General features: G+C 38.6%; 2 protein-coding genes across 7 annotated transcripts in view; both read right to left on the bottom strand.

The window, feature by feature from the left end:
* Positions 1 to 20,334, bottom strand: part of pcdh19 (protocadherin 19) — a 181,466-nt gene that overhangs the window by 44,834 nt on the left and 116,298 nt on the right. The gene's annotated exons all lie outside the window — the stretch shown is intronic.
* On the bottom strand, positions 14,118 to 15,839 carry LOC133645213 (uncharacterized). Of its 2 annotated transcripts, XM_062040094.1 has the most exons (3): positions 15,153 to 15,839; positions 14,971 to 15,087; positions 14,118 to 14,834 (listed from the first exon to the last, which is right to left on the bottom strand). In XM_062040094.1, exons 1-3 carry the CDS (start codon positions 15,706 to 15,708, stop codon positions 14,530 to 14,532), a joined length of 978 nt encoding a protein of 325 aa, XP_061896078.1. In that variant the 5' UTR covers positions 15,709 to 15,839; the 3' UTR covers positions 14,118 to 14,529. The 2 variants fall into 2 exon arrangements, with proteins under 2 accessions (XP_061896078.1, XP_061896077.1); XM_062040093.1 differs by having other exon boundaries at positions 14,119 to 14,874; positions 14,971 to 15,839.

The following is a 20,334-nucleotide window of genomic DNA, read 5'->3' as shown; positions in this document are numbered from 1 at the left end:
GTCCGCCATGTCAATCAATAGGGCCCGCCACATTATTTAAATTGGCCAGCCACATCATTTAATGTGGTCTTCCACATCATATATAAAGTGGCCCGCCACATCATTTAACGAGGCCCACCATGTTAAAATGTGGTCTTCCACATCATATAAAGTGGCCCGCCACATCATTTAACGAGGCCCACCATGTTAAAATGTGGTCTTCCACATCATTTGTTGTAGACTTTTACATCGTTTAATGTGGTCTGTCATGTTATTTAAAGTGGTGCGACATGTCAATCAATAGGGCCCGCCAAATTATGTAATTTGGCCTGCCACAATATTTAATGTGGCCTGCCACAACATTTAATGTGGTCTTCCACATCATTTGTTGTGGACTTTTACACCGTTTAGCGTGGTCCAACATGTTATTTAAAGTGGTCCGCCATGTCAATCAATAGGGCCCGCCAATAATGTGGTCCTCCACATCATATAAAGTGGCCCGCCACATCATTTAATGTGGCCCGCCACATCATTTAATGAGGCCCACCACATTAAAATGTGGTCTTCCACATCATTTGTTGTGGACTTTTACATCGTGTAATGTGGTACGCGATGTTATTTAAAGTGGTCCGCCATGTCAATCAATAGGGCCCGCCAAATTATTTAAAGTGGCCTGCCAAATCATTTAATGTGGCCCCTTTGAGGGCAGCCATATTTGCTACGTGGCCCTCAATAAAAAACAAGTCTGACACCCCTGCCTTAGATCCTCCAGGGTTTTAGTTCAAGGCACTGGCTGTGCTATTATTCTGGCAGGGAAAACCGACAGTTCCCATCAAGCCGAGGTGGTACTGTTCTCCGCTAAGCTGCGATGCAACAAGGTGACGGACAGGCAGGATGGAAAAACCCCAGATGGATTAACGAGGATGGAGGTGTAGCGCTTTCCCACGGAAAAGAAGTCTAAATGCAGGGTTGGAAATGGTTCGAACCCCCCCTCTTTCTGCCTTTACCCACAGCTGCAGTGATAAATGTCTCTTTGTATTCCGCACAGAAAAGTGCGAGTTACAATGTACTTGTCTTGATTCCCCCCTCCCACTGATTCAAACACAGCCCAGTATGTTCCTAATCTGTATGCTTGCATGGCGGATGAGATAAAACACTTTCTCTCTTAGTATTGCTGCAGTGTAGCCATGACTTCACTGCAAAGGGAGCTCCTAAATGTGAGTCAGTGCTACAGGTAATGGAGATGATTATAAGCTCGCTGGGCTGCGGGCCAGCTGCCTAGAGGGAGCGCGGACTGCCCGGTGTCTCATATCCTGGGATCCCTGTAATACAAGCCCGACTTTGGCAGTCTCTCTGTGGCTATCCTGCCCACTTGCAGGTCTCCTCGGGTCTGGACAGCACGTGAGTAGATGTGTGTGTCTTCATTCTGATAACTCCAGCTGCATAGTGGAGAGGGCCGCGGTTTCAAGAGTCCAAAGGCTGGGGGGGCCGGACATCGAAATGGGGATGTTTCCTCAAGAAGTGCCTTTATTATATTCCTTTAAGACTGCGTTTACTCATTTACAAAGTAAAACAAATTGGCTTTCACTCCGCACTGTCAATAAATTCATTATTCTGCCCTCGCTTCTTGTCTCCAGTGTGTGCAGCTAGTTCACAGCATGAAGAAACAGAAGCTCCAGACGTTTTGAGGATTGATGTTTCTACTTTTGAATTATTTCCCTTAATTTTATTTCTTTACACTTTTTCCATTCATTTAGGTTTGTAAGACTGAAAATATAAATATAAAATAAAGATTTCAAAAGTATAACGTCCATTGTGTATTTTACATAAATAGACTAGGTTTAGTGTTAATACATTCACACAACTACATATGTTTACGCATATAGTACAAAACCTAAAACCAGTGAAGTTGGCACGTTGTGTAAATGGTAAATAAAAACAGAATACAATGATTTGCAAATCCTTTTCAACTTATATTCAATTGAATAGACTGCAAAGACAAGATATTTAATGTTTGAATGAGAAACGTATTTTTTTTTTGGCAAATAATCATTAACTTAGAATTTAATGGCAGCAACACATTGCAAAAAAGTTGGCCCAGGGGCATTTTTACCACTGTGTTACATGGCCTTTCCTTTTAACAACACTCAGTAGACGTTTGGGAAGTAAAAATATAAATGTTTTAAGCTTTTAAGGTGGAATTATTTCCCATTCTTGCTTGATGTACAGCTTAAGTTGTACAACAGTCCGGGGGTCTCTGTTGTGGTATTTTAGGCTTCATAATGCGCCACACATTTTCAATGGGACTACAGGCAGGCCAGTCTAGTACCCACACTCTTTTACTACGCTGCCATGCTGTTGTAACACGTGGCTTGGCATTGTCTTGCTGAAATAAGCAGGGGCGTCCATGATAGCGTTGCTCGGATGGCAACATATGTTGCTCCAAAACCTGTATGTGCCTTTCAGCATTAATGGTGCCTTCACAGATGTGTAAGTTACCCGTATATTGGGCACTAATACACCCCCATACCATCACTGATGCTGGCTTTTCAACTTTGCGCCAATAACAATCCGGAAGGTTCTTTTCCTCTTTGTTCCGGAGGACACGACGTCCACAGTTTCCAAAAACAATTTGAAATGTGGACTCGTCAGACCACAGAACACTTTTCCACTTTGCATCAGTCCATCTTAGGTGAGCTCAGGCCCAGCGAAGCCGGTGGCGTTTCTGGGTGTTGTTGATAAATGGCTTTGGCTTTGCACAGTAGAGTTTTAACTTGCACTTACAGATGTAGCGACGCAATGACAGTGGTTTTTTGAAGTATTCCTGAGCCCATGTGGTGATACCCTTTACACACTGATGTCACTTTTTGATGCAATACCGCCTGAGGGATCCAATGTCCCTGTATGTGACTCATCACAATTAAACCTAAGGTGTCAAATTTAGCACTACGTGTATTAAACGAGCTCTGATCGGCCAAACAAAAAAACCAAAAAAACAACACGACAACGAATACAAAAGACATCCCGAAATCAGCAGTTTCAATAAAAAACAAACTAAATATCTGTATGCACAATACCTACTTACAAAGTTTTGTGATGAAGCTTACAGATGTGGATTTCTACTGTTATTGCTTCTTGTCTAGAACACTTTTGTCGTCGCTTTAAAGATCCGACAGGAAACAACGACTTTCATACATTCATACTTTGTTGTCCAGTCGTTGTTAAAAGTCAAATTTTCGCAATTTATTTTGATTTTTTTTTTTAAAGTTTGAATGTGTTACCCTGAATTGATTAACGTGGACCCCGACTTAAACAAGTTGAAAAACTTATTCGGGTGCTACCATTTAGTGGTCAATTGTACGGAATATGTACTGTACTGTGCAATCTACTAATAAATGTTTCATTCAATGTGTAGTCTTCTTCTACTCACCCCACTGCTGCTTCAATGTGACACATCCCTCGCTGTCACCCCCTGTGGTGTGGCGGGAGTAATGCATTCACGAGCAAACCTTATTTAAATGCCTGCCATCAGTGTGTGAATGTGTGTGAATGGGTGAATGTGGAAATACTGTCAAAGCGCTTTGAGTACCTTGAAGGTAGAAAAGCGCTATACAAGTATAACCCATTTATCATTATTTATTTATTTGGGTAATGCTCGGTGGGCCAAATGAAAAAGCTTTAGCAGTCCGGATGCAGCGTTAAATAATGATTCCCCAGTAAAGTCCAGATACCTTTAGCGGTGTACACACAAACCAAAACAATGGCTAACAGCGACAGCTAATCAGTCACCGGCGGTGCAACAAAGATCACCCTCTCGGCGCATTTGTGAAATGTCACATTTGATTGTATGGCGACCGGTCGGAAATGAAATTTCCCTTGCAAACTGCGGTGTTATTTCCAAATTAATAAAAGGCCACGCTGTTACTGAGTCACAGAGACAAATGCATGCGTGGGAGGGAACTGTTGGGTAAATAAGGAGCCGCATAACGACTCTTAACCTCTAATTGTGCTGAATGTGCACGGCAAAGGTAATGTAAATCACTGCTCCCATTATACATGCAGTAATGGTGAGCTCTTGCCCTCACATAATCGTATAATACAATCATATATGCACCAACAAGTATCAGAAGGGAAGGTATTTCTGCACATTTGTTTGCAAGAATGAAATAATATGGTAAGGTTTTTAGGCCTATTAAAGCAACAACATGTTTCTTCTCCTTCTTCTGTATACATTCTAAGGACCAAACTAATCAATTACTTCAGCCGTTGATTGGTACTGGCCGGTTTTCGTGGAAAATTATGCGATCGATCAGTGCCGATAAATGCCTCTAAATCAGGGGTGTCAAACTCATTTTAGATGGGGGGCCACATGGAGAAAAATCTACTCCCAACTGGTAAAATCACGGCACGATAACTTTAAAATAAAGACGACTTCAGGTTGTTTTCTTTGTTTAAAAATAGAACAAGCACATTTTTTTACACTTACATGTTGCGGTTAATAGTATTCTATCTTTATTTGTCGTTATTTTTACTTTCTCAATAAATTATGTGACAATGTTCATCAGTCAACTCATTGGTGTTCATTTTCAATCTATCAAGATAAAAAAGATAATATCAAAATCAAATTACAGGATGTTATTTATGTAGTTTGCTCATTTTCCTCGTCTGATGTACTAACATCATGCGGTTTATTTTGTACATATGTATCATCATCTACACAGATACAAGTCATTGCTATTGTGACATGTAGTGGACACATTTAGAACAGCTGTTTCTTTCATTAAAACATTTTAGGTTAATTTTTATACATGGCAAACTCATCCCGTGGGCCAGATAAAACCTGTTTGCGGGCCTGATCCGGCCCTCGGGCCGTATGTTTGACACCTCTGGTTTAGCTGATTGGAGATCTAGCTCCCGCAGTTAGTCGGTCCATGACGATCACTTCTGTTTTGTTTGATCAGCTGTTTGGAAACAATTAAGGTGTGTAAATAAACATTTACTAAATATGTCTGTGTAAATATCTCATTTCACAACATATATATATATTTATATATATATATATATACAGTATATATATATATATATATATATATATATATATATATATATATATATATATATATATGTATATGTATATATATATATATATATATATTTGTATATATATATATATATATATATATATATATATATATATATATATATATATATATATATATATATATATATATATATATATATATATATATATATATATATATATATATATATATATATATATGTATATATATATATATGTATATGCTGCTTATAGTCCAGTGCGGTTAATATATGAAAAAAAAAAAAAAATTAAAATTTAGTGCGCTCTATAGTCTGAAAACACTGTTTGTATTTATCCTATTGATGTAAGACTTTTTTTTGTTTGTTTTTTTACGTTTTCTTGACCGGAAGTAGTTTTATTTTGACAGTGTTTGTGGAAATCGCAAAGCATGGTAGGAAACTACACCCTCTGAACACAGTAAATGTAACTTTTTTTTTTTTTTTTTTGAATTTTATAAACCTTTATTTATAAACTGCAACATTTACAAACAATCGATAAATAATAATAATCAAAATAAGTAAAAAAACAGTACAAATCAGCGCCAGGGGGTTGTAAACTCAATAAAGCACACAATAATGCAAAATATATATACACAAGTGCAGTAAATAATGTAAATTTGGAACACAGCATCATAGTTTTTATTTTATTTTATTTTTTTATTTTTGGTTGTTAGAGGTAGAGAGTGTTTTAACGTAGAGTTCTAATTCTTTTTTAAAGGCACAAAAAACAGGTCGGGTATTGAGAAACTTACATTTATGAATATAAAACTTAGCCAATATTAAAATGAGGTTGCAAAGGTAAAATTCTTTAAAAAAAATTCAAAAAAATCATACAGTGTAAAACCAAATAGCACATCCTTAAAACAAATGTGTCATTAACATTGTCCAGGATGAAGCGACAAATGCCTTTACATGTTGTGTTTGTGGTTCACAAAGGCAGGTCTGTCATTGCGTAACGCGGTGACGTCACACTTCCGGTAGACGTAATTGACGCAACACCTTTGAATCCGGTTACCACCTGTCAATCATCCTCATCCCCAGCTGTTGCTATTTACGGTTTTTTGAACAACTGTATCTAACTAGGAACAAACCTGCTCACCGGACACCCTCTTCATCTTTTATTTAGACCCCTCGTCAGCCGTGAGTCAACATTTTCCGTCATTATGTGTTAAATGGCGGCAGCGTCCATCCGAAGTCAAAAGTGCTACATGCTACGTATTTATACCCTAAACGAGGGTTTGATTTACGGTTACGTGATAGCCGAACATTTTACCAAGATGTATAAAGTTGAAAGGACCTCCAAGTTTTCATTTTAGTTGGTCCATTTTGTTGTTAGAGCCCTCCTGCAAATGACGCCGATTTGACATTGCAGTTCGTAATTGTCCTCAAACAAATAAAAGCACAAACCTGTTGCTTCAACATGAAAGTGATAACTTGATTAAAACTTGGTTAAATGCCAAATTATGAAATAAATAGATGTATAAAGTGCACTTCTGATTTCTGAATTAAGATTGTTTACTTTACATTTAATAGCTAATAGCCTTCCGCCCAAAATGCAGCTGAGACAGGCTCCAGCACCCCCCGCGACCCCGAAAGGGACAAGCGGTAGAAAATGGATGGATGGGTAATTGTATCAAGTGATTTACTGGTATATAATAATGGATTGGATTTATCCAATGCATGTCATAATTGTGTGATGCAATTGTTTTAATATTGCTGTGTAATATGTGTCAATAATTGTGGGAAAATGTAATTATTTTGATGACCGTAATTAAAATGTATTTGAGTGCTAATTTGTGTTTTTGAACCTGTTTAGGTCTGTTTTTTTTTCTTTGATCATCTCAAAATGATGGCGAGCTACCTACACACCACTTCACGGTAAGAGACAACTCCCCACCCCGGAATCTATTATACTTTTTCCCTTCCACTTTTAAATTGTGGACTTATAAACTTTTGGACTGAATTGATTGATTGATTGAAACTTTTATTAGTAGATTGCACAGTACAGTACATATTCCGTACAATTGACCACTAAATGGTAACACCCGAATAAGTTTTTCAACTTGTTTAAGTCCACGTTAATCAATTCATGGTATTAATTACCGATTGTGAACTGTTTATTTATTGTACATGTCTAATTATTTCTCTATAGCAAATATTGTGTGTGTATATATATGTATGCCGGAGCATATATGCATATTATTCACACCTTAAGCTCCATACTGTACCTACCTCTGGTTACTAATAGGTGACATAATTTTCACTAGTCTAAACAGTTAGCCCTATACCATAGTGCGGCTCTCCGAGTGGCTCCTTGGAGCATTTTTAAAAAAGGATTGAAAATGGAAAAAAATGGGGGAACATTTTTTGTTTTGTTTTAGTATGTTTTTTGTTTAAGGACAAACATGACACAAACCTTCCCAATTGTTATAAAACCCACTGTTTAATATGTTTGTGTGTATGCTTCACTGATGAGTATTTGGTGAACATCATTTTGTCCTACTAATTTTGGCGGTTCTTTAACTCACCATAGTGTGGACTCTGACGCGACAGTTTGTTTACATGTAAAATCGCCCACTCCTTCTTTGTCTCATTTTGTCCACCAAAAGTTTCATGCTGTGCGTGAATGCACAAAGTTGCGCTTTGTTGATGTTGTTGACTTTTATCAGGCATATTTGGTCAGTGCATGACTGCAAGCTAACCAATGCTAACTTGCTATTTAGGCTAACTGTATGTACATATTGCAACAGTATGCCTCATTTGTAGGTATATTTGAGCTCATTTAATATCCTTTACGTGAACCCTCTTTGTATATAATTTAGTTTTGCATATCTGTATGTAATGTTGGCTGCATTTCAGATAGTTGTTCCAGACCACAGCAAACATTACCTAGCTTGCCAAAGATTGTAATAAATCTTTTAAAAGCCGTTTCCTTTAACTTGGACACACACATCTATACCTTTTGGCCAGTAATTTCCAGGAGTTATCTCACCTTCTGAGTAGCCTCTGATTTACTAATGGTTTCTAATGTTGTAAAAATGTGTAGAATAAATATTACATTTCAACATTTCTGTCAACGAAGATTTGCCTGCGACACGTAGTCATTTTGATAATAGGCTATTGTAGCTAATATAGACACTTACATCATGTGTTGTCTTCATTATAACACTTACACTACCGTTCAAAAGTTCGGGGTCACCAAAACAATTTTGTGGAATAGCCTTCATTTCTAAGAACAAGAATAGACTGTCGAGTTTCAGATGAAAGTTCTCTTTTTCTGGCCATTTTGAGCGTTTAATTGACCCCACAAATGTGATGCTCCAGAAACTCAATCTGCTCAAAGGAAGGTCAGTTTTGTAGCTTCTGTAACGAGCTAAACTGTTTTCAGATGTGTGAACATGATTGCACAAGGGTTTTCTAATCATCAATTAGCCTTCTGAGCCAATGAGCAAACACATTGTACCATTAGAACACTGGAGTGATAGTTGCTGGAATTGGGCCTCGATACACCTATGTAGACATTGCACCAAAAACCAGACATTTGCAGCTAGAATAGTCATTTACCACATTAGCAATGTATAGAGTGTATTTCTTTAAAGTTAAGACTAGTTTAAAGTTATCTTAATTGAAAAGTACAGTGCTTTTCCTTCAAAAATAAGGACATTTCAATGTGACCCCAAACTTTTGAACGGTAGTGTATATACGGCTTTTAATTTTTTGTGGCTCTAGACAGATTAGTTTTTTGTATTTTTGGTCCAATTCAACATTTTGGGTTGCCGACCCCTGCCTTAGTGCGTTACAAATGCATGTTTTTTTTTTTTTTTACTTAAATTTTTATTCTGTCACATGCATACATATATCAACAGGGTCAACATCTTACAATATATACATAGTCAATTTATATTCCATATCAAGCATTTGTGGTGTCATTTTCCTGAGTTTTGTATTCAGTCCATTTTGTCCATTTCTCAAGAAATAGTTCCTCCTGTATTCTGAGTCTATGTGTAAATCTTTCCATTACATATAGTTCTTCCACAATGCACAGCCACTGTTCACAGGTCGGTGAGCTGCTACTACGCCACAGTCTTGTAATTGCCTTTTTGCTGGCTGCTAACAAAACCTTGACTAAATAGAAATCATCGAATTGCATATATTCCTGCGTCAAGTTTCCCAAGTATAGTATCATACTTGTTTTTGGAATGTCATATTGTAGTACTTCTTTTATCACTGACCACACGTCATACCAATATTTTTCAATATTGGGACAGTTCCAGAACACATGTTCGTGGTCAGCGTCCATATTTCCACATAGCCTCCAACATGGTTGTTTCTTTGCTGCGACTCTTCCGCTTATTTTTGGAGTTATAAAGTATCTAGTCATGTTTTTCCAGCAAAACTCCCTCCATACCCTAGAACTCGTGGCCGTGCACTGCGTTTTACAAATATTATACCAGTCCTTTTCAGTGATCTGCTCCCCAAATCCTCTTTCCCATTTCTCTTTAATGTACATGGTTGAAGTCCCCTTGCTTGTCATCAATCCCTGGTAAACAGCTGAGATCACTCTACATTTTTTATTATTATAAGCTTGTACCATTATTCTAATTAGCGGGTTCATTGATGCCCTTTTAATTTTTTTAATATAGTAGTCCCTTATCTGTAAATACCGGAAGAACTCATGTTTGTCTAGATCATATGTCGCCCGTAGGTCTTCGAAACTCCTCATCTGCCCATCTTCCAACAGTGTGCACATTGCCGTCAAGCCTTTTCGTTCCCACTGTTTAAACCCATGATCTTCGAACCCAGGCTTGAAATTGGGATCACGTGTCAACCATCCTAGTATCTTTCTTTCATCCTCTAATTTGTATTTTTTTGAGATATTATTCCAAATTCCAATTGTAAATTTAGTAATCGGACTCAGTTCTGCCTCTACTCTCTTTTCTATTGTTTTATTTGCCAACAAGTTTTGGATAAGATCTCTCCCCTGGTCTAATTCAATTCCCTTCCATTTCGCTTCGTATTCTGGTCTACACCAGCATACTAGATACCGAAGTTGGGCTGCATGGAAATATTCTTTCAGATTTGGCAATGCCATTCCCCCTTTTACCTTGGGCAGCTGGAGAGTTTCGAACCTAATTCTGGGTCTTTTACCCCCCCATATGAATCTCGATATATTTTTATCCCACTCATCAAATTGTATTTGTGGTACTGCTACTGGTAGGGATTGAAACAAGTACAAGAGTCTCGGCAACACATTCATCTTGATTATTTCTATTCTTGAGCTTAAGTCCAGACACAGCACTGACCATCTCTCCAGATCCATTTTAAGCCTCAGATTTATCGACCCATAGTTGGCTTCATATAGTTTATCTCTTTCCTTTGTTATATTAACTCCCAAATATTTGACCATTTCCAGGTCCCAATTTAGTTTATACGTCTCTCTAATTTCTAATGAGGGGTTATAGTTTAACAATAATATTTGTGTTTTTGTGACATTTAACTTATACCCCGAATATCGTCCATAATCTTCGAGGGTTCTCATTAATCTAGGGAATGTTTCTTCTGGATCTCGGAGATAGATCAGTACATCGTCTGCAAAAAGCCCCACCTTGTGTTCATTATGTCTAATCTGTATACCTTTAATTTCCTTGTTTTCTCTAATCAGTTGGGCTAATGGTTCTATAAATAATGCGAATAACGTCGGGGATAAACAGCAACCCTGCCTGGTAGACCTCTCCAATTTGAAGCTTTTCGAAAGACTTCCATTTATTTTGACTCTAGCTGATGGTTCTTGGTATAGTGACTTTATTATCTGTACTGATTTTTTGTTAAAGCCTAGTCTTTCCATTACTTTATACAGGTATAACCAATTTACACTGTCGAATGCTTTGTGAGCATCAACACTCACGAGCATAGCACTTGTTTTTGTCTTCTGTATTTCATCAACTAAATGTAAGGCTCTCCTTATGTTATCCTGAGTTTGTCTTTCCCTAATAAATCCAGTTTGGCAGTCCTCTATTAGATCCGACATAAAGTTTTCAAACCTTTTTGAAATAATAGATGTATACAACTTGTAGTCCACATTCAGTAGCGAAATAGGTCTATAATTGTTACAGTCTTCTTTATCTTTACCTTCTTTATGTATTACTGATATAATCGCTTCTTTCCATGTGGGGGGAATTTTTCCTTTTTTAAGGGTGTAATTAAAGGAGGTCTGTAATAAGGGAATCAACTCTTCTTTAAATGTCTTGTAAAATTCGGCACTAAAGCCATCTGTCCCCGGGGATTTGTTATTTTTGGTCCTTTGTATTGCTTCTTCAATTTCCCCAATTGTTATATTAGCGTTTAGCATCTTGTTTTGGCTAACTCCCAATGAAGGCAGGTCCAATGAATTTAAGAGAAGTTCCATTTCCTCCTCTCTTGCCGCAACTGGTTGTGTATATAGTGTTCGATAATAATTTTCAAATACGTTTTCAATCGCTTCTGGATCGTATAATAGGTTGTTGGTCTTGGGGTCCCTTATTTTGTGAATATTATTTAATGTTTGTTGTTTTTTCAGTCTCCTAGCTAACATCTTTGTTGCTTTAGAGCCTCCCTCGTAGTATGTTTGTTTCACAAACCTGGTCTTTTTTTCGACCTCATCCATAAGCATTTCGTTTACTTTTTTTCTCATGTCTTTAATCTGATCCATTATCTCAGAGGTTCCCACTGTTTTATGTTGTTGTTCCAAATCTTTCAATTTTCCGATTCGTTTTTGATATAATTCTAATCTTGCCTTTTTCATAAAAGATGTTTGAGCTATCAACTTCCCCCTTAAGACCGCCTTCAGAGCATCCCATAAAATTGTCGGCTCCACCTCCCCGTTATCATTCTCTTCTAAATATGAGGTTATATCTTTTTTTGTTGATTCTATCACACTTTCACTATTCAGGATGCCCACATTCAATCTCCATAACGTGTTTTTCTTCCTACTATTTAGATGAATTGTCAAGTATATGGCACTATGGTCTGAGAGATCCGTTACTCCTATGTTGCACTCCTTCACTCTGTGTATTTCTTCTTTGTTCATCAGATACATATCTATTCTACTGTACATTTGATGTGGTGCTGAGTAATGAGTATAGTCCTTCTCCAACGGGTGTAGTTCTCTCCATATGTCTATTATTCCCAATTCCTTCATCATTATGTTCACATATTTGCTAATGTGTTCCTTACTTCTAATCGTGCTTGTCGTGTCTAAGTTATAATTCAAAGTCAGATTAATGTCACCTCCACACAGCCAAACCCCCTCTGCTTCTTTGTTAATAACATCAAATATTTTCTCATACGTGGATTTACCGCTATCTGGGGGGACATAGACATTAATTAACGTTACTGTTTGGTTTTCCAATTTCCCTTTCACTATTATATATCTCCCCTCTTTATCACATATTTCCTTGATTAATTCAAATTTAACTGAGTTCGATATTAATATGGCGACACCCCTCCTATTACTCTGTTTTAAGAATGTACTGTAAAATGTATTGTTGTACCCGAGTTTCCTGAATTTTTCATGTTCCTGTTTAGATAAGTGCGTTTCCTGTAAATATATTACCTGCATCTTTTCCTTTTTGAATTTAGCCAAGACTTTGCTTCTCTTAATCGGATTGTTTAACCCATTAACATTCAATGACACCACCCTTACTTCATTACTTTGCATAAAGGTTTTCCTTTCGTACTTTTTCTGTCTTCCCTGTATCACGTCTGTTGCATGTTTCAGTTAAATTTTTTTGAATAATGAAGAAAATAAAAATAAAAATAAAACAAGAAACAAAAGATGACCCCCAAGGTACAGAGGCTCGCTCGCGTGATCCTCTCCAATCCTCAACCTGGCTAGCTTTAACCATTTCCTATCTCTATCGCACAGCGAGCGACTCTCCTCTACACAGGTCCCTCAACCATAACATTGTGAGTTAGAATAAAAGAAAAGATAAACAAAAACCCCTAAGAGGGTATATAGGAGAAAAGTCAATGTTCCAATAAGAAAACAAAAAGTATCAATATCCACGGTTCATGATTCTATATCAAAGTTAAATCTCTGGGATTATATCTATATCAGGACAGAGAGCATATTCCTAGTTATACTACCTAGTAACCAGTGTTCTTTTTTGAACATGAGAGACAAAAAAACAAAACAGAAAAAAACCGGTAATATATATGCGGACCTATATGTGCACATACATGTAAATACATATACGCACTCACCCACAACCACGCATATATTCACTTGAAAAAAGGAATGTGGTAGTATTCATTTCGCATATCAAACTACTTCCATTGCACCAGGGTACGTATAGACCTGTCTCCCGAGCGCCCCAACGGGCGCCACCGCAGCACCACAACACTAAACCGGCTGTCGACCCAGCTACGGCAGCACCCACCACAGCGCCCCGGAGACAAGCCCACCGGGAACGAGGACAGGGGAGCCCCTCTACGCTAGCATGTCCAGTGTAAAACAAAGTCAACAACTTATCCATAATATTGATGTATATATAGATCGGTCTCATCCTCAACATATATGCAGTACAACTGAGTAATAAAATAGAAAATAATAAAAAATATAAACAAATAGAAAAATATAGAGGGAGAGAGGGAAATAGGTGGTGAAAGCAGAGACAACAATCGAGCTGAGACGAAGGGGAAATGCCTTCCAAATCCCTCTTTTAGTACACAAGAGTATGAAAAGATATTCAAGTTGAACCCTGTACAGATCAGGTTCCATAATGTTTTGTCGCCTGTATGATATCCAATGTTCAACCAATTTAGTCCCTTAAATATTATACATTCTCCCTTATACCGTCATCTTTCCTCTCTCCCTCCGTGGAAAATATAAATAAAAAAGGTTTACAGTAAAATACATAAAGGATCATTACAAACATGTAGTGCTTCTAAATGTTTATCAGATACCCACGTAAAATCCCATTCACACATACATATGCATACAAAAACATGCGAACTTGCCCACATTCCCACAAAAGCACCCCCACACGATCCATGTCCTGATGTGGATACTCACGCACGCACCCACACACATATGTATGAATGGATACACACACACGCACACACCCACACACACACACACCCACATACACACACACACACACAAACAGAACAAAACAAAAAAAAAGGTTTGTATTCTATCTGATTCCAGATCTAATATCTTATAGAATGAGAGTTCAAACATAGACTAAACCAATAAACCATACCAGCGTTTCCCTTATTTCCCCTGACCATCCCCCTCCCCCCCGTGAGTCCCAAGTTCTTGCAAAAGTCCAAAAGAAAGTAAATCTCTGTCCGTTTCCCATCAGTCTATTCCCTTCAATGTGTCCATTTCCTTGGCAGGCAACCGTGGATGTGTCTATTTACATAAGTGTCAGTTGTAGTGGTGTTCTTACCCCATTTCTCGGATCAATGCTACTCAGTACCGTCATTCTCGTCCAGAGCCCCCATGTTGTCTCCGGACTCGCTGCCGCTGCCGCCGTCTTCTTCTTCGCCGTCGTTCACCTCGTCGTTATATTCTCCTTCCACGCTGATGCCTCCCATCGCCTCGTCCTCTCCTCCCGGACCGTTCTTCCCGTGCGTTCCATCCTCTTCGTTGCCTAGTCCAGCGCCGTTCTCCTCCTCTCTCTCCCGGCCGGTGTCGCCTCTCTCCTGGGTGGTGGCGCGCCCTCTTCTCGCTGGTTTGGTAGTTGTGTTTCTCTCCATGTCCGGGAGTCTGGCTATACGCCGGTCATAGAATCGTTGTGCTTCATCAGCGGTCTTGAATGCATGCGTTTTGTTTTTAAATTCCACCTTTAAAACAGCTGGAAAGACGAGGCGGAATCGGACATTCTTCTTCCACATTTGAGCTTTTACCTTGGTGAATGTGGCACGAAGTTTCACAGTAGCTGGCGCATAATCTGGATAGAGCATAATTTTCTGTCCCTTCCATTGTAGCAGGCTCCTGTCTGCCCGTAGTGCACGCATCTTGTCCTGAAAGTAATGGAAGCGGACAATCATCACTCTAGGCCTCGGGTTGGGCCCCGGATTTTCCTTACCGATCCTGTGCGCTCTGTCTAGTATGGGTGGCTCGGTGAACACGTCCCCAAGTACTGTGGCAAAAAAGTTTTGCATGAATTGAACACAGTCGTTCCTTTCCCCAGGACTCGGTAGTACGTTCGTGACGCGCAGGTTGCAGCGTCTAGACCTGTTAGAGGCGTCTTCCATGCGTTCGTTCAGTGACTCGTTCTGGGTCAAGAGCTGCTCACATATAGCCTCAAGAGCGGTGACTCGTTCAGTTAGCTGCGTTGCGTTTTCTTCCAAGTCGACGATCCTTTTGCCTTGATCCTCCACAATTATCTTCACTTCATCCATGGTCCTCTTCAGCGGAGCTATTATATTCTCCATTGATGCGGTCATGAGTCGGTGTAGGCTCTCCATTTCTGGGGGTAGGCTGGCTGCGGTCATGCTACCAGCATTAGCCTCTTTAGCAGCTACAGAGCTACTAGCTGGAGAGGCTAAGCTAGTCCCACTGTTTGTAGTGGTAGTTTTACTATGCCGAGTAAAGTGCGCCTTTATCCCCTGCTGTGGAGTTTTGCCGCCCCGCGAAGCCATAGTGTGCCTATAATCACTTATGTTCTCCTTTCAACTCGAATTTCCTCACAATATGTGGTTTTTATACAATTTGAGTGTCAAATTCACGGAGAGTCGCTCGGACGCGTCCTCCCTCCTTCACATCTTAACCGGAAGTCAAATGCATGTTTTTTTGATTGATTGATTGAGACTTATTAGTAGGTTGCACAGTGAAGTACATATTCCGTACAATTGACCACTAAATGGTAACACCCGAATAAGTTTTTCAACTTGTTTAAGTCGGGGTCCACTTAAATTTCATTGGATGCTTGGATGAGTCTGGTGAAGAAAAACTTGCACAGAATCATTCCTATGTAGTAGATACCTTGTCAGAATTACCAGAAATGTTCCTGGATGACTGCACAAGCATCGCCACGGACACGCATTTCAAAATACAAATGATTGTCGCCAAAGTCACCATTTTTGCATATGCTGACATTGATTCATGAAAAAACACAACGAGGGTGAATGCGCGCGCTGGGAATGCTGGGAATCTCTCACATTCCTGTGATTAACCTTTGAAAAGAGACAAGCCGACACTCCATGCGGTGTTTGCGCTCGGCTCCATTTTAACATTCTGCTCCCGGCCTGCCTCCTATCCACTCGTGTGCTCATCAACTGGAGCACATTACCTGTTCTTAATCCGCCTCCCTGTGCCTGGGATCAAGTCTGTTTTTCCCTCTTCTGCCGGTGGCCTGACGAGGTGTTCGACAAACAACCGCGATCCACTTGGTTTCTCGCGGAGATTATTAACACACCTAGCAGGCCACAGCGTCATGAATAAGCAATGGGGATCCGCTAGCCTATTTTCTCTCGCTCGCGCTCTCTCTCTTGGTCTGCCTGAGCTGAATGCCAGGATTGTGTGGAAAATGAGCTGTCAGTGGAGGGGCCACGGTGAGATACATCAGACTCATTGTGAGCCTCAGAAAATAATGAACGATTCCCATTTCTCACTCTGATATGTTCAATACGCTATCCATGACAAGTGCACGGAGATAAGCAGTTTTCCCCCTTGAGCTGATTAAACACACCGGCTGTATTCAGAAGAGCTTTGCTTGGGATGAGGGAGCAGGTGATGCTCTTGCAGAGCTACCACATTCTTCTCACGGCCTGGAAGATTGTCTCCTACTTTTGGGGATCATAGTTTTTTTTAGTTAAAATGATATGGACAGATACTGAGTTAATTCATGAGATTACTCAAATGACCGCATTAGTAATATATCACCGCGGATTAATCACCTACAGTCCCTTTTACTGTACCTGTGGGTTGTTATACGGTCAGGGATCAGGCCAATGCATACGTTGAGTGAGGAGTAGACCTGGGCGATACGGCTGAAAACTGTATCACGATATACACTACCGTTCAAAAGTTTGGGGTCACATTGAAATGTCCTTATTTTTGAAGGAAAAGCACTGTACTTTTCAATGAAGATAACTTTAAACTAGTCTTAACTTTAAAGAAATACACTCTATACATTGCTAATGTGGTAAATGACTATTCTAGCTGCAAATGTCTGGTTTTTGGTGCAATATCTACATAGGTGTATAGAAGCCCATTTCCAGCAACTATCACTTCAGTGTTCTAATGGTACAATGTGTTTGCTCATTGGCTCAGAAGGCTAATTGATGATTAGAAAACCCTTGTGCAATCATGTTCACACATCTGAAAACAGTTTAGCTCGTTACAGAAGCTACAAAACTGACCTTCCTTTGAGCAGATTGAGTTTCTGGAGCATCACATTTGTGGGGTCAATTAAACGCTCAAAATGGCCAGAAAAAGAGAACTTTCATCTGAAACTTGACAGTCTATTCTTGTTCTTAGAAATGAAGACTATTCCACAAAATTGTTTGGGTGACCCCAAACTTTTGAACGGTAGTGTAAGTGCATTAAATAGATAATTATTGATATTTTTTTAATGATCGAAAATAAGGACCAGGAGAAAAATGTATTGTATATAAATGTTTTTATGTAAAATTCGGGTTATAAATATCTCCACTATTAAGGTGAAGAGTAGGGATGTCCGATAATGGTTTTTTGCCGATATTCGATATTCCGATATTGTCCAACTCTTTAATTACCGATACCGATTTCTACAGTCGTGGAATTAACACATTATTATGCCTAATTTGGACAACCAGGTATAGTGAAGATAAGGTCCTTTTTAAAAAAAATTATAAAATAAGATAAATAAATTAAAAACATTTTGTTGAATAAAAAAGAAAGTAAAACAATATAAAAACAGTTACATAGAAACTAGTAATTAATGAAAATGAGTAAAATTAACTGTTAAAGGTTAGTACTATTAGTGGACCAGCAGCACGCACAATCATGTGTGCTTACGGACTGTATCCCTTGCAGACTGTATTGATATATATTGATGTATAATGTAGGAACCAGAATATTAATAACAGAAAGAAACAACCCTTTTGTGTGAATGAGTGTAAATTTATGTAAATGGGGGAGGGAGGTTTTTTGGGTTGGTGCACTAATTGTAAGTGTATCTTGTGTTTTTTATGTTGATTTAATACAAAAATAAAATAAAATAAACAAACCGATACCGATAATAAAAAAACGATACCGTTAATTTCCGATATTACATTTTAAAGCATTTATCGGCCGATAATATCGGCAGGCCGATATTATCTGACATCTCTAGTGAAGAGGAAAGGAAATTGTCAACACAAGCATAAAAACGATCAATGTAAACAAAAGTAAATCACATTGAAAACGTAATAACCTCTTAAAATTAAAGTTAATTTGTAAGGAATGCGAAAAGTGTAACAAAACAGTGCAAAGTGTGCAAATGTATACATAAAGAAACCTGAGGACTATTTTCTGCAGGTTTAGTGCCAGGAATTTACAGCTGTGCTCTAAAGTGTGAGCGTCTGCCAGAGTGTCAAGGTGACTTTTCCTGTTTTATCCACAATTTTCGTAATTTTTACTTTCTCTTTTCACTCCATGCAAAGAATCAACCACGCGACAACAAGATGCCGCAACCAAATTTGGTAGTTGATACTGTTACCTGATTGGCTGTTAGCGTGGCACCTCCACCGGTCAGTGATCGCTCCCTGTGTTGCTCAGTTAACAGAGAGCGGGTGCCTTTTGTTCATGCAACCAACTTTGCTTTGCAACTTCCGGTTTACGAACATAATTTTTGTTTTTATTGGTATTGTTTTATCACCCAGCCTCAGTAGGGAGACTCCGACTAGTGGACTCTTATTTCTTGAAGAGACTTTAGATTATACTGGTTCCAGGTTTTCAGCAAATATTACATATCTTTAGTCAAACCATTAAAATAAAATGTATGACATTTTGACAAAAACATTTAAAAATTTTGATTTTAAATTTATTAAAATTTTGCCAGCAAGGGATTTAGTGTGATTAGTCATGATTAATCACAATTTTAAAGTGTGATTAATCTGATTTAAATGTAATTTAAATCCACCATTTGACAGCACTCATATGTTTTAATTAAAAAGATGTTATAAAATGTGAATATTTCTGTAAATTAGATGATTACATGATTTTATTTGTATTTACCAGTTTCTTATAGCCTAAAAGACTTTTGTCCCTAAGCTGGTTTGTAAAACGTAAGGGAGCGTCAAAAAACATCACGTTTGTTTAAATCCCCTCCACACGTATTCCCGCGTGGAATTAAGTCAAGAACCAACAGAGAGAGAGAGAGAGGATGTGGGGATGGGAGGGATTTTTAAAGAATTTGTTGATTTACTTATGCAAGTACAGCAAACAAACCCTACCGAGGGACCGCTGCTATTTTAAAACATGAAAGCAGCGTTACACGCCCGCCTAATATATTCCGACGTGTAAAAACAAAAAAAAAACAAAGAAGGAGAAGTGATGGCAGCGGTCTGTTTTCCAGAGGGGGAAATAAATGCTGGTCAGCTGTTTGTTACTCCTCTACATGCTTGTTAACTCCACAATGCGCTATTCAAAGCAACTATATGTAATCATTTCAATAGATAGGTGAGGATTCTGTCGCTACGGCAACCACTGATTACCTTTTTAGTCCACAATAATGGTGGACCACACCTTTTATGTTGGCTTAGCATGTGCTTTTTTTAAGGACCTACAGCAAAAATGCCAGTCACAGATCCTTTATGGAAGAAGTCCTCTGCTGTTTTTAAGAGCCAACTGCAGAAACAATAGTCAAAGATCCTCTATATGACAGGAGTATTCTGTTTTAAAAGACCTTCAAAATAGAATACTAGTCAAAAATCTTCTATATGGCAGAAGCAATCGGCAATATCACAAATGGGAGATTTTTTATGCGACGAGTGCTCAGCTATTTTTAAGAAGGTACTTCAAAAATACTCGTCAGATATTCTTTTGACAGAACCAGCCCTGCTGTTTGAGGACCAATCGCGATAACACCGTTCAAAGATCCTCTAAATTGACAGGAGCATTCTGCTGTTTTCATAGTCCAACTGCAAAATTGCAACTTTTTTAAGGATCTATGTGACGAGAGAGCTGCTGTTTTTAGGACTCTGCTGCAAAAACGTTGGTCGAAGATTATCTTTTGTCAGAACCGCCATGTCGTTTAGGGACCGATCGTAAAAAACCCCGGTCAAAGATCCTCTACATTACAG

This window comes from Entelurus aequoreus, linkage group LG28 (assembly GCF_033978785.1).
Source record: "Entelurus aequoreus isolate RoL-2023_Sb linkage group LG28, RoL_Eaeq_v1.1, whole genome shotgun sequence".
NCBI classification, from domain to species: Eukaryota; Metazoa; Chordata; class Actinopteri; order Syngnathiformes; family Syngnathidae; genus Entelurus; species Entelurus aequoreus.
This window is presented reverse-complemented; position numbering and strand designations above follow the sequence as displayed.

Bases quoted from the DNA above. Each gene is read 5' to 3' on its own strand.
- LOC133645213 (XM_062040093.1), bottom strand. From the start codon at position 15,708: ATGGCTTCGCGGGGCGGCAAAACTCCACAGCAGGGGATAAAGGCGCAC. The intron at 14,875-14,970 runs GTAAAAGCTCAA...CATGCATTCAAG, and splicing joins TTCGTGCCACATTCACCAAG to ACCGCTGATGAAGCACAACG.